The sequence below is a fragment of the Halichoeres trimaculatus genome, unplaced genomic scaffold (assembly GCF_033239565.1).
Source record: "Halichoeres trimaculatus isolate MK-OKI-2021-1 unplaced genomic scaffold, fHalTri1.1 fHalTri1_scaffold_17, whole genome shotgun sequence".
NCBI lineage: Eukaryota > Metazoa > Chordata > Actinopteri > Labriformes > Labridae > Halichoeres > Halichoeres trimaculatus.
Window position 1 is genome coordinate 2,859,135 of NW_027437195.1, and position 21,965 is coordinate 2,881,099.

A 21,965-nucleotide genomic window follows, 5' to 3' on the forward strand; every position below is an offset into this window, starting at 1 on the left:
ATGATTGTCGAGAGATGCCCTCGCAGTGATCATACATCATGGTTCACACGCGCTGTCCGCGTGCTTGTGCTCATGCATAAAGTAAACCGTGCTGAAGCCCACCTCTCCGAAGCGTGCCAAAGCAGAGAAGTGAATTGTGCTCAAGCATGGCACGGTTGCAGCCACACTGGCCATTCCAAGCGTGCTTTAGGGCTGAAGCGTGCTTAAGCACGGCACGGTTTGCCAGTGTGACCGCGTCCTAAGGTACCTTAAACTACCTCATACACCATCATCAACCTGTGGACTCTTCAAGGACTGCAGTTTTTAGCTCTTCTGTGTAGGCTTCCAGTATTTTGCCTACCATTAAGTAGGGGGGGTAGCCCGGCCCCCCTCAAAGTCAAGTTAATTTTATTTTCCATACAGCACCAGATCACAGCAGAAGTAATTTAGAGTTCCTTCTCTTATAACTCAGGTCTAAACCTTGTTTTTTAATCTAACAGACTAAATAGCAGTTTGTTGTTCATCTAATTTACGTGATGGGATGTCGGTTTGTACGTCGTTGGGCTCACATTTCTCCTCACGGAACTTCACCGTGCGCGAAAGAGCATGTGATCTTTAGCGCACGATGAGATTCCACTCCAATGCATTCACAGACACACAAACACGTGCGTGCATTTACACACACAGACAAGCTTGTTCCATATAGCGGACAGAGAGCTGAGAAAACCACCACAAGGAACATCTCTCAACATTTTCTCCGTGAAGATTCAACACTCGGCCTCCTGTGTACTTGCATTCCCCCCTCCTTCCGACAACGTCACCGCTCCCCCAAGGCTGTAAACCTATGGCAAACACTGGGCTTCATATCTTATACCATAGTTTCCCCCTTGGCAGAATCCAGTGGGTGAGCGTCCTTCTTTCCTTACATTTATCACCGAATAGCAACCTCAGGCCTGGAGGAAAAAAGCAGTAACTGCAGTTCCTCATGTGTCCACTTGAGGCCAGTTCCAGAAGAACAAGAAACCAAGGCACACACATTCAAAAAAGCTGATCTTCATGACAAAATTGAACATGTTTACAGCCCAGTACAAAAATAAATTCTCCACTGTTTGTTGGGATGATATTTCTTTAACCACACCAGAACAAAAGATAAAATAATGAGTTCTGTGTAATCAGAGGCACAGCCAAGCTGACTGACAGGAGGCAACACCATACCTGTAGGTCAGGATAATGTAACAAGTTGTTAGGTTTTGGACTCAGCGTCTTGTTACATATCAGGTTTTATTACATTTTGGGACATTGTTACATATGAGGCTCTAACAAGGCCCAGAGCCTCAGCTCTACCTCTCTACTTCAAATCTGTTCAACTTCAAACCCCGCTCTGGAAACAGATGGTTCCCACAGACTAAAGTGTTACCCAGAACAAAATCAGGATGAAATTTTTCATGGTTTCTTACATAATACGTTTAAAGTTAAATGTAAAGTTTTTTCACTCAAGTATTAATTAGATGTGAATACATTTCATGCGGTTACTCATTCTTCATTGTAGTGTTCCTTTATGACATGAGCACTATGAATTCCAGTCTGAAGAAGAATCTGAAGCACAACTGGCAACCAGTTTTTTTCTTAATGGCAGGCAGGAGTGTGACCTCTTTCAAATCAATGTCAAGACTCTGTGGCGCTTCACTGACTGCAACAGAAAGAAGTTTGACTACACCGGAAATTTAGATCACAAGACGGGCCCTGAAAGTGAAAAACAAAATCTTAGGACTGAAAAGGATCAAGAGACTGATGTTGAAGAAGACATGGCGAAGTGGCCCCAGAGTTGGAGTTGGAAGGGAGACCTTGAAGAGAGTCAGACACAAGACCAGAGCCAAAGCTTCACCCTGTATGTCCTGAAGCATACCCCAATTTAAGTATGACCTTTACAGGCATCCATCTTCAAGTGTTAATGCTAAGATGAGCTAAATTCCGGGGGTAAATACAAACAGTTATGACAAAGAGAGACAGAGGAAGCTTCTTCACTCTTTTGCCTCTCATAGAGTTTAAAAACAAGAGCCAGAGTTTCTAAATGAAGACTCCATCACGTGACCTTTGTGAGTGTGAACTGAAAGTTTCAGTTGCAGGTGTCTATTTGGAGGTTTCCATCAGTGGTGAGTACGTTTCTGAGGTCAGACAACAAAGCTTCAGCCTCACTCTGTCTTTTGTGTTGAGAAACCACCGACTCTGTCTCACTGTAGGACAAATAAACACCATTCAGCAAACTGTACAGCTCTATATTCTGGGTTTCCAGAAGATGACCTTCCTTTCTCCTTTCATAACGCTTCGGCTTCACCATGACGACCAGCAATCAGGCCACAGGAAGTGGGTCAACCAAAGGAGGCGCAGAGAAAAAGAGAAATTCAAATCCCTGTGAAGAAGGAATGAGATGTTACATACATTATTCCTGATGAGCAAACCAGCGTTCTGTGAGTTTTGAGATGATTACAGTCACATATCTATCAATCTGTCTGATCTAGTTTCTCTAGATCAATCACTTGATACTGGTGAGACCTAAACGTGTTTTACAGAGGCACCTACAACTGAAAAATGAGGTTGAAAAATTAAGATTGTGATGCAAACTTTGGATAGATCATGTGTGAACAGCCGTCGGCCTCAGCTGTGAAACGATATCCTGCTTCAGCTTCCTTTAGAAAGAAATCAAAAACAGACTGAAGTGGGAAAACTGAAGTCAAAGCAAATCTTTGGGTGATTGAAGTAGAAAGATAGGGATGTGACTTCACTTTATTCTGACAAAAGAAGTAAGGAAGTTCAATGTCCATTTCTCCTTATTTCCAACATTCGGGGAAGGATCTGAGAAGCCATGATACCATTTCAGGACTTCTGTTGGAACTGAAAATCAAGATGGATTTTAGTGCATTTGAGAGCATGTGGTCATGATACCAGAGTGCTGAGATCTTTCTTTTATTTGGAGTCTTTGCACTGATTGACCTGCCTTGTTTATACCATCAAAGATTCTCCAGCTAAAGGAAAATGACTCATGGCTCTTAATAGAAATGTGGTTGTGTAATTAGCGTTAACTTCTCTGTGCTTCTTCTTCCAGTGAGATCATTCTGTCAGCATGCAGGCTGCAATACCCCTCAACCCACGTCCACTTAAGGACTCGTGATGATCGTGTTGATTTTGGCGTCCCCTGTGGATAACTGTGGTATGACTGATGGCTTTGCAACCTGTATCTGGCTAGTCTTTTTTTTTTTTTTTTTTTGTAGCACTTTCTCTGGAGTGAAGTGAAATATGGTCGGACAACTCTGAAATAGATAAAGAGCTCAATGTTTTACTGTTTTTCTCAGTTGCTTTGGTTCATTTCTCAGATCACAATTGAAACTCTCAAAACTACTTGTTCTTCACATCATTGTGTCACTTGTGCACATCAGAAAAGCAGTTTCACTTTTTATTTTTTTGAACAAGTTGCAAATGTTTTTGGACATTCATGCAAATGATTATGTATAACCCTTTGTTGTTTCCTACATTATTAGCTGCTTTTGACATTTTGATCAAAATGGATTGTCATGGTTTCTGTTGTTAGTCATGTTAGTCATGAGTTCATCTCATAAGTTTTTACATGCACAAAGGTTGAACAAGTTATCATTGTTATCATATCTTTCCACACAATTCCATTAGACTGTTTTCCTTAATCTGTCTGGGTTGGTAAATTTCTCCCTGGTCAATCTTGACTTTCTCTAACAAAAGAAAATGTGTAAAGCATCAGATCAACCAATGATCAACCAGTTTTCTGAGACAGCTCAAAGGTTCATCTCATGAACCATCAGCTGGTCAGTGTGTCTGTGTACTTTCCTGTGTACAGACAGTGGAAACACATTTCCTGTAAAGGACAATAAAGATCTATCAGACTGTGGACCATGTTCTCCATCATCAGTTTACAGTGGCCCAGGTTGGTTGAAGGATGCAGCAAAAAGCTGAGAGAACAACTGTGTCCTCAATCATTCAGACTGTTTGTGGACAGAGAAGATCTTTGTTGTGATGTGGATGAGAATTTGTGGCTCAGCGTTAGGGATGGGTACCGAATCAGGTACTTTTATAGGTACCGACCGAATTTTGTCAAAAGTACCGAGTACCGATTCATGTAAAATCAAAAGGTACCATGTTTAGGTACCTAGATGCATCTTTGTGACTGTGGGGGCGTGGATGAGAAGGTGATTTTCCATGGTGGACACAAACACAGCATTTTAAGGTTATATACTGAAGAATAACGTTGCGTACCCACCGAAAGCGTTGAGGGCGAATGTATTCGCGCGTCAAGTAAAATTGCGCCGCCCTAGACGCTCAAGTTTTGATGCTGGTACAAATATGCAAAAAACGCTCACCGCTCGCCGCGGCTTGGTTGCACGAAAAGTCCGCCATCATCATTTCATCGTTGAACATGGCTCCAATCACCACCATGGCTGCTCTGTACCTGCTGTCGAGAAGTCAGCTGTAGGCTAGGCGCCGACGTCAGTACTGGATGCATGCTACCCTATGGAGACGGTGTGAGCTTGGTGAGTTCCACCGTCTCTTGCAGGAGCTACGTCTGGACGACGGCCGGTTCTAGCGGTACTTCAGGCTGACTGTTGCCCAGTTTGAAGACCTACTATCCAGGGTTGGTGCCAGGATCTCCTGCCTGGATACAAACTACAGGCGCTCCATTCCAGCTGCGGAGCGCCTGTCCATCGGTGACGCTCGCTCGCTTGAAAAGTTCAATTATTTCAACTCGAGCGTCAAGTGTTGAGCGGTGAGCATCGAGCGTTTTTCGCTGGAAATACTCGCCGCTCACCGCTCAATGCTTGAACGCTTGGCGCCACTCTATGCTCGCCCCGACGCAGCGTCAATTTGGGGTTTTAAATTGACTTTGTATGTAATATCAACGCATGAAAAATTTGCGATGCTTTCGGTGGGTACACACTGTTAGTATGTTAAGTTGATTTTTTTTGTATTTTATTGTTAAAACAATTTATATTTTTTTACCACAGAAGCACAAAAATGTACCGAAAATTGGTACCGTTGAGTACCGATACTGATCGCCTAGTACCGGGCATTGGTACCGTGTCGTTTCAAATGTGAAAAGTACCCATCCCTACTCAGCGTACAGGAACATAAGGAAGTGGGGGAAGACTGCACTGCTCTGTAATTCCCACAGCACTGTTTTCACAATTTTCACTAAAGACACTGATCTATGTTCATCACAATGTTGGGGTCAGTCAACAAATTACAGCACCAACAGTGAAAGTGAATATTTTCTCCAGTCTCTTATAATCAATCTCCCACACACACTAAGACATAACTTTCAATTTACAACTGTCATCAAAACTTTAGTTTACATCAGAACATCCTTCCAGAGTTCACTGTTATACTGACAGAACTCAGCACTTTGACAGTCCTGTTCATACATAATGACACCAGGACTGGTCATTCTGATGCACTGACATGTTCACTGACACAGAAATTTACTTTTGAGGGATGAACTAAGGATTTTGAGACAGAGACTGGCTTTTGCAGGTAATCCATGGTGTTTTGCTATTTGTACAAACTGTTCTGAGAAATGCTCTTACTGTTTTGCAAATGGTGAGGATAATTCAAGAAAAACTGTGATTTGAAAGTTATCTCAGGACTCTTATTTTGAAGGGTCTTTGAACTTGAATAACTGCAGTAGCCTCATTGACCTCTGTAAATGCTCTGAATTGTACGCACACTTTAGTTTCGCCTTTGATCTCTGCTCTCGTCCCCCATCTCTCGTGTCTGTGGTGAAACCATGACATCCAAAATGTGGACCTTCTCCACTGTCTGACCCCAAAAGGATTAAAGGTGTGAAATGTGCTGACACAGCCTGTTCGCCGAGCTTCAGGCCAGTCCAGGAAAGCACAAAAGATGTCCCAGTAAAAATAAGATCACTTTTCTTTTTTGTCCCAGTCTCGACAGTTCAGGCTGCATCACCAACCCTGGACAACTCAGCCTTGAAAGAAGAAGAGATGATGAGTCAGCAGAGGGCCAGATTAAACAGGTCTCCTCTCATCTCTCCAGGGACAGAGCAGGCAAGTGGGGCAGCAGTACGGTCAGACATTCATCACAGAAGTATTCAAGGCTGTAAGGCACGGCTTTATTGAATGACTGATTTTAGATTGATGATGATGCACTGATGAAAATTATGAGACCTTTTCTGTATTTCACCTGCAGCTCTTCCTCCTGCAGGAGTTCAAATTTCACATTGTTTGGAAAACTGAGACTCATTTGGTTTTTCACAATCTGATTTCAGGAATACAAAGAGCAACATACACACAAAAATCAGTTTTTTTTTTTTTTTTTTTTGGCAAGCTTTGACAGTGAGGTATGTTTTATATTTATCACAAGATAACTAGCTGTCCCATACTGTTTTAATGCATTGATGAAAACCACTCTTGCCTTAAATTTCACAGACACTGTAAGAACATAATAACTGATCTGCATGTTAAGAATCCACAATGTAAAATGAGATTGTCATTAAAATTCTCACTTTTACCAACACTCACATCGAGTTTCCTGGTAATGCTGCAGATTTGACCCAGACACATCAACCCCACAGCTCCTCCTAATACTGACAAACATGATAAACTGAGGATTACAAACTTCAGAGCACAGAGTTGTGACACTTCTTGCCCCGATGAGCACACTGTTGAAATAACTCTCAGGATTAAAAGTAAAAACTCTCAGTTTGATAAGCAGACGGTGATGTAACGAGCATTGGCACTGAAAGGATTTTGGAATTTTGTAGATAGTCTGACCTTCACATTTGAGCCACATTATGTTACAAGACCCTGGAGCAACTTTATATCCAATTATAATTATGATACTTGAGAACTAGGCTGCCCCAGTTTTTGCCTTTATGAAGAGACGGGCTGATTTGTTTGATAGAGAAGAGTTTTATGATTTGCTTGTCAACAGTAGGTGTTTCCCCCACAAAGATCCCAGAAACTGGTCTGAAAACCAGCACAGAAACAGCTGGTGCAGAAAAGGTCAATTTCACCATGTAATTAAGCTAAATTTAAGAAAGTCTGGCCTGAACACTGAAGTGCTGGGATGTATTACATATAAACTATCATCAGTTGCATCTGGTAGAGGATGAACTATTTCTAATCCACCCAAAGGAAGCACTTTGTTAAACAACAGCTGCATGAAAAAAAAAAAAAAAAACTTTAAACTACTTTGTAAACATGAACTAGATTCACATGTATGTGGAAAAAGTCTGTTCAAAAAGTCCCATGCGAGCAGAAGATGTCTATCAATTGGGTTTAACTAATCCTCTCCTGAACTCTTTATTCACATGAAAAGCTCCAGCTGACTCTCTTCAGATCAGTCACAATTCTTTCCTTAGCCCTTGGTTTTGCTTGTGCCTATGTGTAGAGAAGCAGTGTCCCAAATCCCCGTAAAGTAAAAGGAAAAAGCTACACAGCCTTTGAAACAAACATAAACCAGGACCTCACTTGGGTTTGACAAATTTCACATGATATCAACATTTTTACAAGACATACAATTCTTTTGCTCCTCCACGTAAACATTAGTCATTTTTGATTTTTTTTTTTTTTATTGATTTATTTGACAGGGACCATGTACAAATACATTAATCTTTCAATGGAAAAGATGCTTTGTACCAAATTTAGCAAATGCTAATTTCCATCTGCAGTCCCTGGGCAGGTTCACAACAATCACAATGCAACTACATAACTGTTTATGTTAAAAACTATTACAAAACACATTACATTAGCTCATTTAAAATTAATATACATCAGTGTCAAATCCAATATACAAAATTAACCGGACTGATGCTGACACAGTTGGTTATCAAGAATATATTTCTTTAGATTTCTAGAAAAAATGTTTAAATCTACAGAACATTTCAGACTGTCTGGGAGCTGATTCCATTGTTTAATGGTTTTGAATGATAAAGCTGTTTGAGCAAAGGCAGAGGATCTTTTTAGGACAGCATAGTTTCTGTGAACTGTCGAGCCAGATATTCGGGTTGTTTGCTCAGAGTAAAGTTGAACAAATTTTTTTAATGGAGGTGGAGCAATGTGATTGAAAATTTAAAGATATTTCTTAAGTTTGTAAATAAAATTAAATTGTCAAAACGTAATATTTTATACCTACTGAGAAAATTGCAATGATGATAACCAAAAGTTTTTTTTGTCCAGTACCTTTAGTGCCTGATTATAGACGGATCTGAGTGGTTTGAGTGTGGTCTCATTGGCCTGAGACCAACAAGACAGGCAATAAGTGATGTGAGAAATGATCATTGCGTTGAAGTACATAAAAGATGCCTCTGTAGTCAGACTATTCCTAATATGTCTAAAGGAAGAGATATTGTATTTAATTGAATTGCACAGCTTTTTGATATGCTTCTTAAAACATTTGGTTGTTGGTTGTATTTTAAAATCACTTGTAAAAACAATCCAGCTAACACTGCTATAGCTACAGCTACAGCTAATAAAAGCTACAATGATGTCAGAGCAGGGTGATAGATTCACAGCAAACAGACCTCACTACAATGAACTGCATTTCATTAAGGATCAGACAGATAAGCTGCATTCAGGAGCTGCATTAGCTACATAAGCTATGCTAAGCTAACATTACAGTATTCAGATGCTACATAATATAGCTTCTGAATACTGTAACGTTAGCTTAATGTTAGCTTTTCTTAGCTCAGCTGTCTCATCACTCATATAATGCATTTCATTGTATTGAAGTTTGTTTGCTGTGAATGTGTCACCCTAATCTGACATCAGTTTATCATCACTTTGTGAAAATGTGTTGTCTTTGAAAGAGAAGAAACAGTCGCTCTGACTACGACAGTCAGGGAGCGTCTTAGGGTGATGACGTAGCAGGAATCAAGTGGCGTCTCATCTCTAAGAGATGTTTTCTTACCTCTTACTCTTGGCCCTAAAATCAGAGGGCCAAGGGGAAGGAATAGAAAAAGGGATAAGACAAAAGGTGAAGGGGCAAGAATGTCAATTGGGATCGGCCCTTAGCCCAAATCATGACCTCTTCCTCACTCTCACCAAACTGATATTTATCAGTGTTGACTGAGAACCTGGTTGAGATGGAACCACAACAAAGCTTGACAGCAAACCACGGGTGTTGAATTCTTTTGTTGAATCAGTGCAGTTTTTCAACACATAGAAGCATGGCACATGAAAAAGATGGCTTGTGGCAGAAATATCAACTCTTTAAGAAAAGATGCTGGAGCCACCTTTTCATCTGTTATCTTCACCTGCAAGGGTCACTGGGGGCTTGCATCATCTCACCAACAAGAATTGACCAATGGCTAAGCCCCGCCCCCTCTACTCACTTGGACAAACAATGAATATTCACTAACAGGCTCCATGGCAGGTGTAACTGTAGGAGACATTTCACAGGATGCTGTTGATGATTTCGGGAGACAGAAAGATCACAGATCATCTTTCAGTCACCAAAAGTCTCTAAAGTCCACATTGGAGGGAAACATGAATCTTTTTATTTTTGAAAAGCTTGATAGAAATCTTCAGTTACAGACTCAATTTACAGACTATCAAACCTGATGAACAGCATCTGGTTAGCTTTAGCATCTCAGACAACAAGACAGAGGATCAGCATTGGTCAGGACAAAAATATAACCTCCTTTTTACCATCTTTACCAAGAGTGTGTCTCTGTTAGTTTGAGCTACAGGATTTACACTGAATCATTCAGCACAATGTTAGACAACCTTTGTTATCTCAGCTACTACAGATAAGCTAATGACGCTTAGCTCCAGAAGCTAACGTTAGTTTAACTAGAGCTCTTTGGACAACAGCTAACAATGATGTACGATCACCAAAGAACAGAAACTAGAACAAAACAGACTGAACTCCCAACAAACAAAGAGACATGATGAACAACACAGCTAGGAGCTAACATTAGGCTAATTTTAGCCAACGTTAGAGAAAATCCCAAAGCGTCCATCATTCTGCAGTGGTGGTTCTAGTGTTCAAGATAACTTTATATTTCTTCACAGCAAAGTAACAATCTGCTGCCTCAAATATGATGTTAGCTGACCTTAGAGCAGATGGAGACACTTCTCTGTTGAGATGTGTCTTAGAAAAGGATAAACAAATACAACCCCTCGGCCAGTCTTTCAGGTTATCTTGTGTTGGGGTTGACCGCACCCTATGAACACTGTTTGACCATTATTTAAATTCAAAATTTTACAAAAACCTTGTAAAACAAAACCAAAACTGACTTTCTGAAAAGTATTTCAATGAAACTACGGGCAGGAAATGTAGATATATGCGCTGTGATTGGTTCATCATGTTTGAGGCCGTTTCTTAGCCAACAGTCGATTTAAAGTGTGACCTACCACACCTGACTAGAAAACACTTAGAGCAATCCACACATGCACAAAGAGAATATGCTTGCTCCATAAACTCCTTCCTGGCCTGGAGTTGAACCAGGGACCTGCTTGCTGTGAGGTTACCGTGCTAGCCACTGCTCCACCATGCTGCCTGAGAAGTAATATTTATCAAGATGTGTAGTGCTGGTTTGGGGTTGTGCCCCATGTACACCACTCCCTCTGTTTCCCAGATACCAGCTCTATCTGCTGCTCTTTCCTCTCAACAAAGGGACATAAAAGCCCCAAAACAAACATAAACCATGATGTGATTCTGATATTTCTCTGTGTGCCAGTAAAGGCACTGAAGGCTTTAATCTAAAAATAGATTTCTTAGACATGGACTCAAGACATGGCTTGTGTACCATCTGCCTTGTGAATGAACAGAGTGCACTCAGTCAGCAAAAACCCACAAAACCAAACCTTTAATTAACTCTTTTCAAGTATGACCTAAATTACAAGCCACCCATTGTCTGTGTATTTTATAAAAACACAGCTCCTGACATTTACCTCCTTTTTTTCCATGGAATATCTTTGTCTCATTTAAGTTTGACGTGCTGCATCGTCTCATCATTCTCTACTGACGTAACAAACAGGTCAGGTTTGTATCTTAATTCAGGGATTTCATAGACAGTTAACATCAATACACTGTTTTTTCCCTGTGGGTGGCTACTTACCGTTCAGAGGCTGTGTGGTGTGGAGGTTTAAACTGTGTAGCTATCTGGGTGAAGTCTGTCGTCAGAGCTTAGAGTTGGTTAATCTATCTGGTGTCACATGCTTGTTTTGGACTCACAGCTTTGAAATCTCCCCGTCTAATCTGAAATTACTGATGCACCTGAGTCAAGAGAGCAAAGACACACCACAGGTACCATCTGTAAGCTTTCCGGCCTCATAAGTAGCCATCTGACCCAAGCCAAAATGTCATGCATATTTGGGTCAAGCCTTTGTGGAGTTTACTATGGAGTCTCTAATTCTTCATTCTCATCCTGCAGCAATGTAGTTTCAGTAAAAGACATGGATGGTTTAAAAGATCAGAGGGATAAGTTGCTGTTGCAGCAACAAGTTTACCTAGATTAACCATGTGAAACCACAAACAGTATCTTTACGGGCAGTAACTGATGTCACATCATAATAGATGGATGCCTTAATACACTGCCTAAAGCTCAATAGTTAAAAATATTTAAATTTAATTTGTGACCAGAACATTCGTCAGAGAAGAAAAATAAAATTTCTGCAAATAAAATGTCTCAAAAACAGCTGTAGGTGTCAATTTAAACTGTTCGATCTTGACATATTGTGAACCAGTGATTCTCAAAGTAGGGTCCCTGAACTGTAGCTTGGGGGTCCAAAGAGTAATTTAGAAATGATTGTAAAAGTGTGCTACATCACTGAAAAAGCATACCAACAATGTGGGGTCTCTTGCATCAATAAAACCCTTTTTTCCCCCAATACTCCCGCCTAGTATTGTGCTGTGAGATCAATTCTGATATAATCGTGACATGTTTATTGCTTCATAGAGCGCAACAATGGAAAAAAAAAAAAAAAACTCAAAACAAAACTGAACTCAAAACTTAACCATCATTCACTCAAATTTTACAAAATGAATTACTTTTTAAAGTATAAATGTAGCCTGATTCTATAATTACAAAGTCCTACATGGTACATTATTTCAAATAAAACAAAATATGCTTATTAATTTTATGACAATGAGGGGTTCTTACCTGAAAGGGGTCCTTAGTCTAAAGACAGACAGCCCCTGTTTTAAACCATTGTGTAGAAAAAAAATCCCCCCCCAGGAGACTTTTTTTTGTACCGGGCTGTAAATAGGTTAATTTCAGCTGTTAAAACAGCTTTTTTGGCTCGGTGTATATAGCCGCGTTTCCACCAAGCAGTCCGGGTCGGTTCGTCTCGGTACGGTGCGCTTTTAGCGGCGTTTCCACAGACTCATCCCGGGACGGATCCCTAAAAACCGAGACGAGCTGTCCCACTTTTTTGGGACCCTTTCGTATGGGTGCCAGACTGAACCGATCCGCTCTCGGGAGGTGGAGCAACACACTGCAGACGGTTGATTGGTCAAAAGAATCGTCACTCACCCCGACAGCGGCTGCATTTCTCCTGGCGGCTCACAGACTTCTCTGAAACGAAGCTTGATTGCACTTTGTAACAAAGAGTTACATGAAAATCACAGAGAGGACGAAATGCTGCATGTCTTCCATCCGTGTTCTTTGTTTACTGTGTCGCGTTTTCTTCTTTGTTGGATTTAATAGCGGGGTAAGCTGCTACGGCGTCGCGCTATTGTTTACCAGCTGTGGCTTCCGGCATGCGGCTTACACGCCGCCCACCACGAGAGAGCACAGTTTGCTGTGGAAACGCAAACGGGATCAGACTTAACTGTCCCAAACCGTACTGAACCGACCCGTACTGCTTGGTGGAAACGCAGCTTATGTGACTTCCTGTTCTTCTGGAGCCAGCCCCAAGAGGACACTGGAGAAACAGCAGATTCTGTCTCCTATTTTTAGACCAGGGGTTGCTCCTTGCGTTCAACATATTAGAAACTTAACAGCAACAACCAACAACAATACATGAGTAATGATCCACCGCTTCATATACTCCAAGCCTCATTGTGCACAGTAACAAATTTCTGTTATTTAAAGTTGTGTGTAATCTTAGCTACACAATGCAAACTTTTTCTACATGCTAAACTTGAATTATAAGTTTGGTCATAAAGTGCTGAGGACCTCTCTTGAGTTGTGTCATGCCATCAGCTTTCAATAACTTGAAACAAATGAGAATGAATACAGTTTATCTTCTGGAGCACCTCTGTATTACTGCTGTTGATGAAACAGTAAATGTAACTGTGGCATTCCAATGTGCCTGTATGAGTTGAAGATGTGAACAAGCTACATGCAGTCACTAAGGCCTGAACACTGTATCTTGTGGGTGGCCTCTAACAGTAACACTCCTTGTCTTTTTTGAGGCCTTGTAAATGTGGGTGTCAGGCCACAATGGTCTACAGTACTGAAAACAGAAACTCCACAGAGCGAGAGATAGACATTACAAGAGGAGCAGAGGGAAAGGGCTGAAAAGGAGAGACATGACATGAAAATGTGGATAGGAAAAAAAAGGAAATGATGGCTGTTAAGAGAGACAATCTAAAGTTAATATGGAATGCACTACAGTGTTTATCAATCTTGTGATTTCTAACAATCTGATAAACATCTGTTGAAAATTAATTATCCATAAGTGAGCTCCCACTTCCTGCCTCACAGCCACGAGTCTTCCCAGGAGGTGAGGCCTGCTGCTGGGCAAATAGTTCAGTCTGAGTGCAAGACTTGACGCAAAACTGCAGTGCATGACAATCATTGCAGATTGTCATCAGTGAAATGATATGGACTGTGTGGACTGTGTTTATGTAGACCTTTCTCTAGATCACTCACAGTGTTCTCACACTACATGCCACAATCACCCGTTCTCAACATACACTGTGCATACTGATGGCAGATGCTGCTGTGTAAAGAGAACACCAGTATTGCCAAAGGACACATCCGCATGTTGACAGCAGTACCTGGGGTCAAACCCTCACCTTCTCTTTGAGTGATGACCTCCTCTTCCTCTGAGCCACAGTCGCCCCAGCAGTATGCATTAAACCTCACTTAAACCCCTTTAACATTTCAGAAAGGACATTGCTCCTTTCTTTGAGGGAAATGATACACACTTGGAAAAATTGACTTTATTCACCGATTCTGCAGAAAAATCTGGAAAGAACCCTGTTGTGCGGAGAATGGAAGGCACCTTGGTTGTGGTCTCAAGACCTGGAAAACATATTAAATGAAGCCCACAGATATGTGGCCCTCGTGAAGTCCTACAGTATCCTGTCAGTGTCCTTAAACCAAAGCTGGTGCAACATTTCCACATGTGCTGTTAGGTCACACTGACCAAATTCTTCATTTCCCTCCATTTGGTAATGTCTGCCTGCAAACCAACTGTCTATGAAAGCAACCTTTGGGCTATTTAGACTGTGCAGAAGGGGAGATGGGGAGTCAGAGTGTCGGGGTTAAGGGTTATTTCCACTTTTGAAGGTTTAAACTATTAAAATGAACCTTCCACAGTTTATTTGGTTTGTTGTGTTTTGTTTGTTGTGATCACAGCCAGGGATGCCAGTGTGATAAATTCCATAATTTTCTCATGCATCACATGAGAATTCATTAACAGTACATCCATACACATATAACAAGGCAATGATGACCTGCATGCAGGTGTTGACAACTTCCAATCTGACTCATGTTGTGATCTCCTTTAATCTCATCAAGAAGGTCAAGAACTGAGCAGACGGCTGTCAAGCGAGGTCATATAGTCAGACAGCAGACAGTCTACGTCTGACAGTATGAGTGAGCATCTCAGAGACTGACACAAATCCAGTGCTTGCTTAATCCATACCAGCTGGCTATGAGGAGCTTTGGGACAGGAATTAATGATTATTTATATTAATGAATACCAGATGAGTTTATAGATTGGCATATAATGAGGGCTCAAATATATATATACATATTCAGTTCTTGTCAATGCTCACATTGTTAGATATAAAATTAATATATTTTAACTCTATCTTTTTATCACATTTTGTTATTCCCTGAGTATGCTCTGCAAAAAAAAGATGAAAAACCGAGGTTAACATGTAACCAACTGACAATTTGGACATTTTGCACAGTGTGCCAGTGTGCACATTATACCAGCCATGGGCTCATTTAAGGGACATTTTTTGCATGCGGTGTGAATGAATAGCACAAGTATATGCTGGCCAATGGGTGACAAATGCAAGAGAAAAACATGAATGCTAAAGCCATAGCACAACAGAAGTGCAGCCACAACGAAAGTGAAAAGAGGTCCGGTATCAAAACCGACACAGAAAAGTTGCGAAAGTAAGTAAATAATTATCTTTTTTTCAACTTCATCAATGATAACTATAGCTTTATAGTAGTGTCACCTTGTGATATCCCCCATAGTATTTCTATATTTACCTGTAATGTGTAATCTTATATTTAGCTTTATAAATCAGTCGTCATAAAATTAGCATTAAAGCTATATTTGTCATAGCGTACACTGTAGAAGAAAGCCATCATTTACTGACTTTCACAACTTTTATGTGTCCGTTGGGATAACCTCTTAACTTCTGTTGTGGCTCTACTTCTGTTGTGTTGTGGCTTTTGCTTTCATGTTTTTGCTTTAGCAAACTGGCTGACACCTACTGTCCACCATTAGCATATATTTGGCAATGTTCACTTTTTATATTTATTTATTTGTTTGTTTTTTCTTTTCATTTTTTCTGTATTCCTAAAATGTAAGAAAAATGTTCAGTTATGTTATGTCACCTACTTTCAAACCTGTCTGGAAAGGTATTTTCATGATTTTTGTTTTTATTAAATAAATGCCTCTCCTTTGAAATTAACTGGCTCAAAAATACATTTCATCCAGAGTTTAAGTGTAGAACCGTCTGAGAGACGTTGCGCATTCTTAAATGGAGGCAACACAAGCCGGGGCTGTGTGGCTCAGTGCGAGTTAACTAATTGGTGGCCTCTGTCTGCCTGACTTCTCCACAATGTGCTAAAAGGCTGAAGTTTTGGAGTGCCCGGGAGTCCGGTTTGAACCGGCTGTGTTACCTTTTGTAATCTTCGGTGCAGTCTCTGTCTGTCTTTTCCACCATGTGGATGAGGTGACAAGGCTAAACCGGCTCATACGTGGAAAGGAGTCCGGTTTCAGCTGGCTGCGTTGCCGTAGTAACAAGCTCTCTATAAATACTCTCGGAGTCCTGAACCGGCTTCCACTCTGGTATCAGTCCTGGCAGAGACATCCACCTCCAGCAGCGGACTTCACTGTGAAGGGAGCTGCTTTATTTTTCACCCCAGCATTCGAGTCTAATGGACAAAGTCTTTGTAAATGCTTTTTAAGGTGAGTAAGGACTCTTTCTAAGCCATATTATCAACAACGTCATATCTCAGCTTCAGCCGTTGGTGACAGTTCAGTGGCTTGTTCAAGATAAGCACTTTCCAGTTGGCCGGGCAACCGGGCCGGTGTAAAAAGCACAGAAATTGTGTCTATATGGAGGGGGGAGTTTTGCTGTTTAACTGAATTATTGACGACAGATGTTTTTAAAATGTATATTTAAGCCACATAGTTGGTATGTAAAATCGTTAGTTCATACGTGGCCGGCGTTTTATATAGCTGGTGTGCTAACTTAGTTAGCCAGCTAGCTGGGAGCTATTGTGCTGCTCTCAATGGGAAGCCGTCATAACGGTTCCCCGCTGCGTGAAATGTGTTGGACCATCGACATCGATGTGTGGACTTTTTGTGTAACATATTTTTGTGCGGGGAGCATAGTTTGAGATAAATACGTTGACGTTTTCCTCAAATGCTAAAATGCCGCATGGCAGTAAGCGGAACCGGCATATTGGGGGGGGTGCGTCATCCGCTAACCTCTGATAGGTTTATTTTCGCTCCACTCTTTACCATTTGAAGGCGGGCCTTCTTTGCAATTGGTTAAAACCCGTAGTGGGCGGAGTTAAGACACTTCGAATGACTTTTTCCTGTGCAGGTGGTGTCAAGTTGTCACACTATAGTTATGAAATAGAGCGCCATTAATGTCTGCTGGCTGTGTTGGCGAGTACTCGATGCCTTTTAAAATCAAGCATTTAGAATTTTTAACTTCAAAATATTTAATGTAGCAATACATATCTCTCTGTGTGTTTATTGGACACAATATTCTGAACATTCCAGGATGGTAGTTGGCATAGTGAGACAGTCATATCTTGTCCCTTTTTTCCTTAGAAGAAGTTCAGTATTCTAACCAAAGTTCTGCTCTTGTTCTGCTCAGAATCATCACTCTAGGAAAACGCACACTGGCTACTCTGAAGGCCCTGGCCTCGAGTCTTATTTGAAGGGATTTAACTTCACTGGTGAACCACCTTGGCTTCTCTGCACCTGAGAAAACAGCAAAATAATTCTATCTCTTTCATATCCAAGTAAGTGTCTCACTGTACCCCATGGCTATCTTTGAAAGATAACACTGGTACAGTTTGTTGTTCATTACAATACAATACACTGTGATGACTGACATTTTCATGTTTTCGCTTTTCTCATGATTGGGGAAATCAAATAAGGACGCTGCGTTCTCTACACCAAACATAACCTTGATGTCTCCCCCTCCTTTCTCTTCTATCCAGTTTTCTTGTGACCAAGCACCGTGACCATGAACACTACCAGTTCTACTGAGTTTGAATTCTCGTTCCTGGAGGAGGGTTTCTCTGCCAGGGATATTGTTGAGCAGAAGATCAACGAGTCATCCATGACGGTAAATGGTTTGTCATTGTTTGAGGGATACACAGATGACCTCATTTGTCATTGATACCATTGAATAGCTGTGTCACTGAAACTCTACACTGCTGGTCAGATTCCTGTTATTCTGTAGTCTCCATTCAGCTCTAAGGCTTTTGATTGTTGTCTTTTTCATAAGATTCAGGAAAGCTGTTTTAAGTCAATGTCCCCTTTTCCTCCTTGTATTCCATCACAGGATGACAGAGACGCCTTCTATGTCTGTGACCTAGGAGATGTGCTCAAGAAACAACTGCGCTGGGCAAGAGCCCTGCCGCGCGTCACTCCCTTCTATGCCGTGAAATGCAACGACAGCCGGGCTGTAGTCATGACACTGGCATCCCTGGGAACTGGCTTCGACTGTGCAAGCAAGGTGTGTGTGTGTGTGTGTGTGTGTGTGTGTGTGTGTGTGTGTGTGTGTGTGTGTGTGTGTGTGTGTTAAAGCGCATGAGCGTGTGTGTGTGTGCAACTTTTCATAGTAGCAGATGTTCTCAGAATAACACAGTACAAAGCCCTCTTAATGATGAGCTGCAAAACGTGCTGGCAGCTTGTGTTTCTAAATTAGCACTCTTTTCTGTTTTTTTGCTGACCTGCTGGCTGTGTCTCTCTCTAGACTGAGATTCAGCTGGTCCAGTCTCTGGGAGTGGATCCAAGCAGAATCATTTATGCAAACCCCTGCAAGCAAGTTTCTCAGATCAAGTATGCATCTGCCCACGGCGTTCAGATGATGACCTTTGATAGCGAGGTGGAACTGATGAAAGTGGCACGTTGTCATGACAATGCCAAGTAAGTTTTCTTCACTGAGGTTTTGTGTGGCATCTATCTTTCTTTCTTCAGAGTTTTTTTGATTTAGTACTAACCCTGCCTGTTCTTCTGTTCAGGCTGGTCCTGCGCATTGCCACAGATGACTCAAAGGCGGTGTGTCGACTGAGTGTGAAGTTTGGTGCCCCTCTTAAAGCCTGTCGAGGTCTTCTGGAGCGGGCTAAAGAACTGGGGCTGGATGTGATCGGTGTTAGCTTCCATGTCGGCAGTGGCTGCACTGACCCTGAAACCTACACCCAGGCTATCGCTGATTCCCGCTGCGTTTTCGATATGGGGGTGAGTTCTGACTTCACACACATTGCAGTGTATCCATCTGTAGGTTGTCATAGAAAATTTGACTCAGGTGTTTGAATTTTTTCCACCAGGATGAACTGGGCTTCAACATGGACCTGCTGGACATTGGAGGTGGATTCCCTGGTTCAGATGACACTGAGCTTAAATTTGAAGAGGTATTGTGCACTTATTACGCTTTTTCAAAGACAAATTTTTAGAGCTGGCACAGGTTTTTGAGTTTTCTGAGACTTGTTTTAACACTTGGGCACTCTCTTCTCTTCTTCGTAGATCACTGCAGTGATCAACCCAGCCCTGGACAAGTATTTCCCTGTCGATGCTGGTGTTAGGATCATTGCTGAGCCAGGCCGCTTTTATGTGGCCTCAGCTTACACACTGGTTGTTAACATCATTGCCAAGAAGGTCATCATGGATGATGAGTCTGCATCAGATGGTAAAGATCTAAATATGAAAATGACTTAAATTATAAAATGATTTTTTTTAATGCAAAAATTCAAGTTCAACATTTGTTTCTTCACAGAGGAAGACGAGGGGACCAATGACAGGACCCTGATGTACTACGTCAATGATGGAGTGTACGGATCCTTCAACTGTATACTCTATGACCACGCTCACTGCCTGCCAACACTGCACAAGGTATGTCACTGTTCAGGATTTAAATGGCATCAGAATGTGTCATCACAAATGATCTCAGAAAAGTGAAAAAAATGCAGTAGTGAGTAACTTTGTGTGTTTACGTCCGTTTTAAACCTCATAGAAGCCAAAGCCAGATGAGGCTATGTACCCCTGCAGTATTTGGGGCCCAACCTGTGATGGCCTGGATCGCATTGTTGAGCAGTGCAGCCTGCCTGACATGCAGGTCGGTGACTGGCTGGTCTTTGAGAACATGGGTGCATACACAGTGGCAGCCTCCTCTACCTTCAACGGCTTCCAAAGGCCTGACATTCACTATGTCATGTCCCGCACTGCTTGGTAAGTGAAGTTCAGAGGCTGGAAATGGTCAAAGATGAAATCAGTGAACATCTCTTTGAGCTCCACACCAAACTTGACAATAATTGCCCTCCTTTGCTGTAGTACTGGATTTTGTTTCTTCAAGCATCTCTGACTGCTCAAGACAAAAACAAGCAGCTGAAGTTGCTTCTTTTGCAAACTAACACTTATGTTTTTGTTTGCAGGCAACAAGTGCAGCAGATTTGTTCCCAAGGAATGCCAGCACCTGCAGAGGAGTCCAGTCTGTTTGAGGTGCCAGCCTGCTGCGGCAGAGAGAGTGGCTTGGAGATGCCCACCAAGCCCTACCAGGCCCGTGTGGTTTAAATGAATACTGTACTTCGAAGCAATGACCGCAACATGTCTCATTCTTTTTCTTTTCTTTTCCTGGAGATGACTCGATGTGTTCTTTTTCTTCTCCTAATATAAAACGTGACATTTGAAGGCCAGTTACTTGACAGGAGACGGAGAGCGGCTCGTTGCACAAACTTCTGTGTTCTGTATGGAAGCTGAGGATGTGACTCAATGTAATGAGGCTGAATCACACTCTTCAGTGTCTCTATGTTCCAGGTGGAGGGTTGCAGGAAAGCTCTACACTTGAATGTTTTCCTGCAGTCTCTTTTTGGGAGTCTGTGTGACTAAGAGATAGAGTACTCTAGATCATGAAGATCTGTTCTGGAACCCGAAACCATTGTTTTGCAAAGACATTGCACAACTACTTTTCTGAAGGTTCCCCATCACCATAAGACCACAACACTTGAAACTGTAGCATTAGTCCAAGTGGTGAAGGGTTACTCATGCTAATCATTTAATACTATTCAGAACAATAGTGTCAAATTCCAACTGTGAGGGTTGGTTTATTCTCAAACTGCAAATCCTCCACAGCCCTGTTTACTGCAGAAGTAGTTTGTTACTGCAAAGGGGGATTGAAGGGTGAATGTGTTCCTCAAAACATGGCTGCTATGTTTTCTATTTATATTTTCCAAAATCTCAGCTTCTGTACAGAACTCCTCAAGTGTTAATCTTTAAGATGTTTACAAGTAATGTTTTTATTCTTGAGACTGATGTGCATCATAGTGCTATCAACTGCGTGTTTTGCAGCCTGGGAGTACGTGTCTGCTTGTTTTCAGAATGAAAGCAATATCTAAAAATGTACAAGAATGCACATAAACACATGAAAATGCATGTTCACATAATGCATGTAGTCGGACTGTACAGTGTAACTCTGCAGCATTGAGTCAGCTTCAACATATACCTACACAGATGCTCCCTATATAGAGCATGCAATTCTAATGTAGGTCTCTCGGTCACCAGACGCCACAGCTGCCACACTAACAAGATCTTCAAGATTAACACAAACACAGGGACTCAAGATGCAGACTGCACCTCTCCTCCTCTCCTTATTTTATTTTATCTTTGTTTTTTTTTTGTTATTTGTAGAAGGCTGTTCGTGATAACAAGAAGCAGTGTTTAACCGTACGTTTTGAAATGGATACGAAAGAGACGGGATTGCAAAGTCATAACGCTTTCCTATGGAAACTTTTTGAAGTTTTGTATTTTTTTAATAAATAAAACATTAGAGCCAAATTGTGGATGTTGTGTATTTTGTTCAAAAGGGACAGATCTGAAGAAATCACTGACGCATTTGTAAAAATTCAATGAATGTATCGAGAGCTCCACCTAGTGTATATAGGAGGAACTTGCTGAACGACTGATCTGGCCGTGTCAAGATTTATCATGCCAGTCAATCAACACTCCTGATTAGCCTTCTTGCTTAAAATGTTTGTTAATCGATAAACATTAATTTAGTGACTTCACTGAACAAATTTAATCTTCACAGCAAATGACACATTTATACACAGGATACGTTCTTTACAAACTTAAACTTCATATGTTCTGTGCAGAAAGCACATTTAACTCATGAGATTCAAATTCGTCTTTGACTGGCTACTCACCGTGAAACCAGGGCCTACATTCATGTTTCCTTCTGGAACTTCATGTTTCTGCTCATATTATAAAACACCTTTTAATACTCTGGTGCTCTTCATTGGAAACCTTCATTGGTCAGATATGAAAAAATCTGTAAATGGGGGA

At 41.4% G+C, this 21,965-nt stretch overlaps 1 protein-coding gene across 1 annotated transcript; it reads left to right on the forward strand.

Moving 5' to 3' along the window:
• The first annotated feature begins 16,045 nt into the window (after window positions 1-16,045).
• odc1 (ornithine decarboxylase 1) lies at window positions 16,046-21,431 on the forward strand. The gene is made up of 11 exons (XM_074692732.1): window positions 16,046-16,352; window positions 17,275-17,422; window positions 17,624-17,751; window positions 17,971-18,144; window positions 18,385-18,557; window positions 18,653-18,869; window positions 18,959-19,042; window positions 19,155-19,317; window positions 19,405-19,520; window positions 19,642-19,856; window positions 20,060-21,431. Exons 3-11 carry the CDS (start codon window positions 17,650-17,652, stop codon window positions 20,196-20,198), a joined length of 1,383 nt encoding a protein of 460 aa, XP_074548833.1. The 5' UTR covers window positions 16,046-16,352; window positions 17,275-17,422; window positions 17,624-17,649; the 3' UTR covers window positions 20,199-21,431.
• The last annotated feature ends 534 nt before the right edge of the window (window positions 21,432-21,965 follow it).

What these genes read in the sequence shown, in the direction of transcription:
- odc1 (XM_074692732.1), top strand. Translation starts at nt 17,650, where the DNA reads ATGAACACTACCAGTTCTACTGAGTTTGAATTCTCGTTCCTGGAGGAG. An exon ending in CTGAGCTTAAATTTGAAGAG is followed by an intron (nt 19,043 to 19,154) that starts GTATTGTGCACT and finishes TCTTCTTCGTAG; the next exon opens with ATCACTGCAGTGATCAACCC. An exon ending in GTCATGTCCCGCACTGCTTG is followed by an intron (nt 19,857 to 20,059) that starts GTAAGTGAAGTT and finishes TTTTGTTTGCAG; the next exon opens with GCAACAAGTGCAGCAGATTT.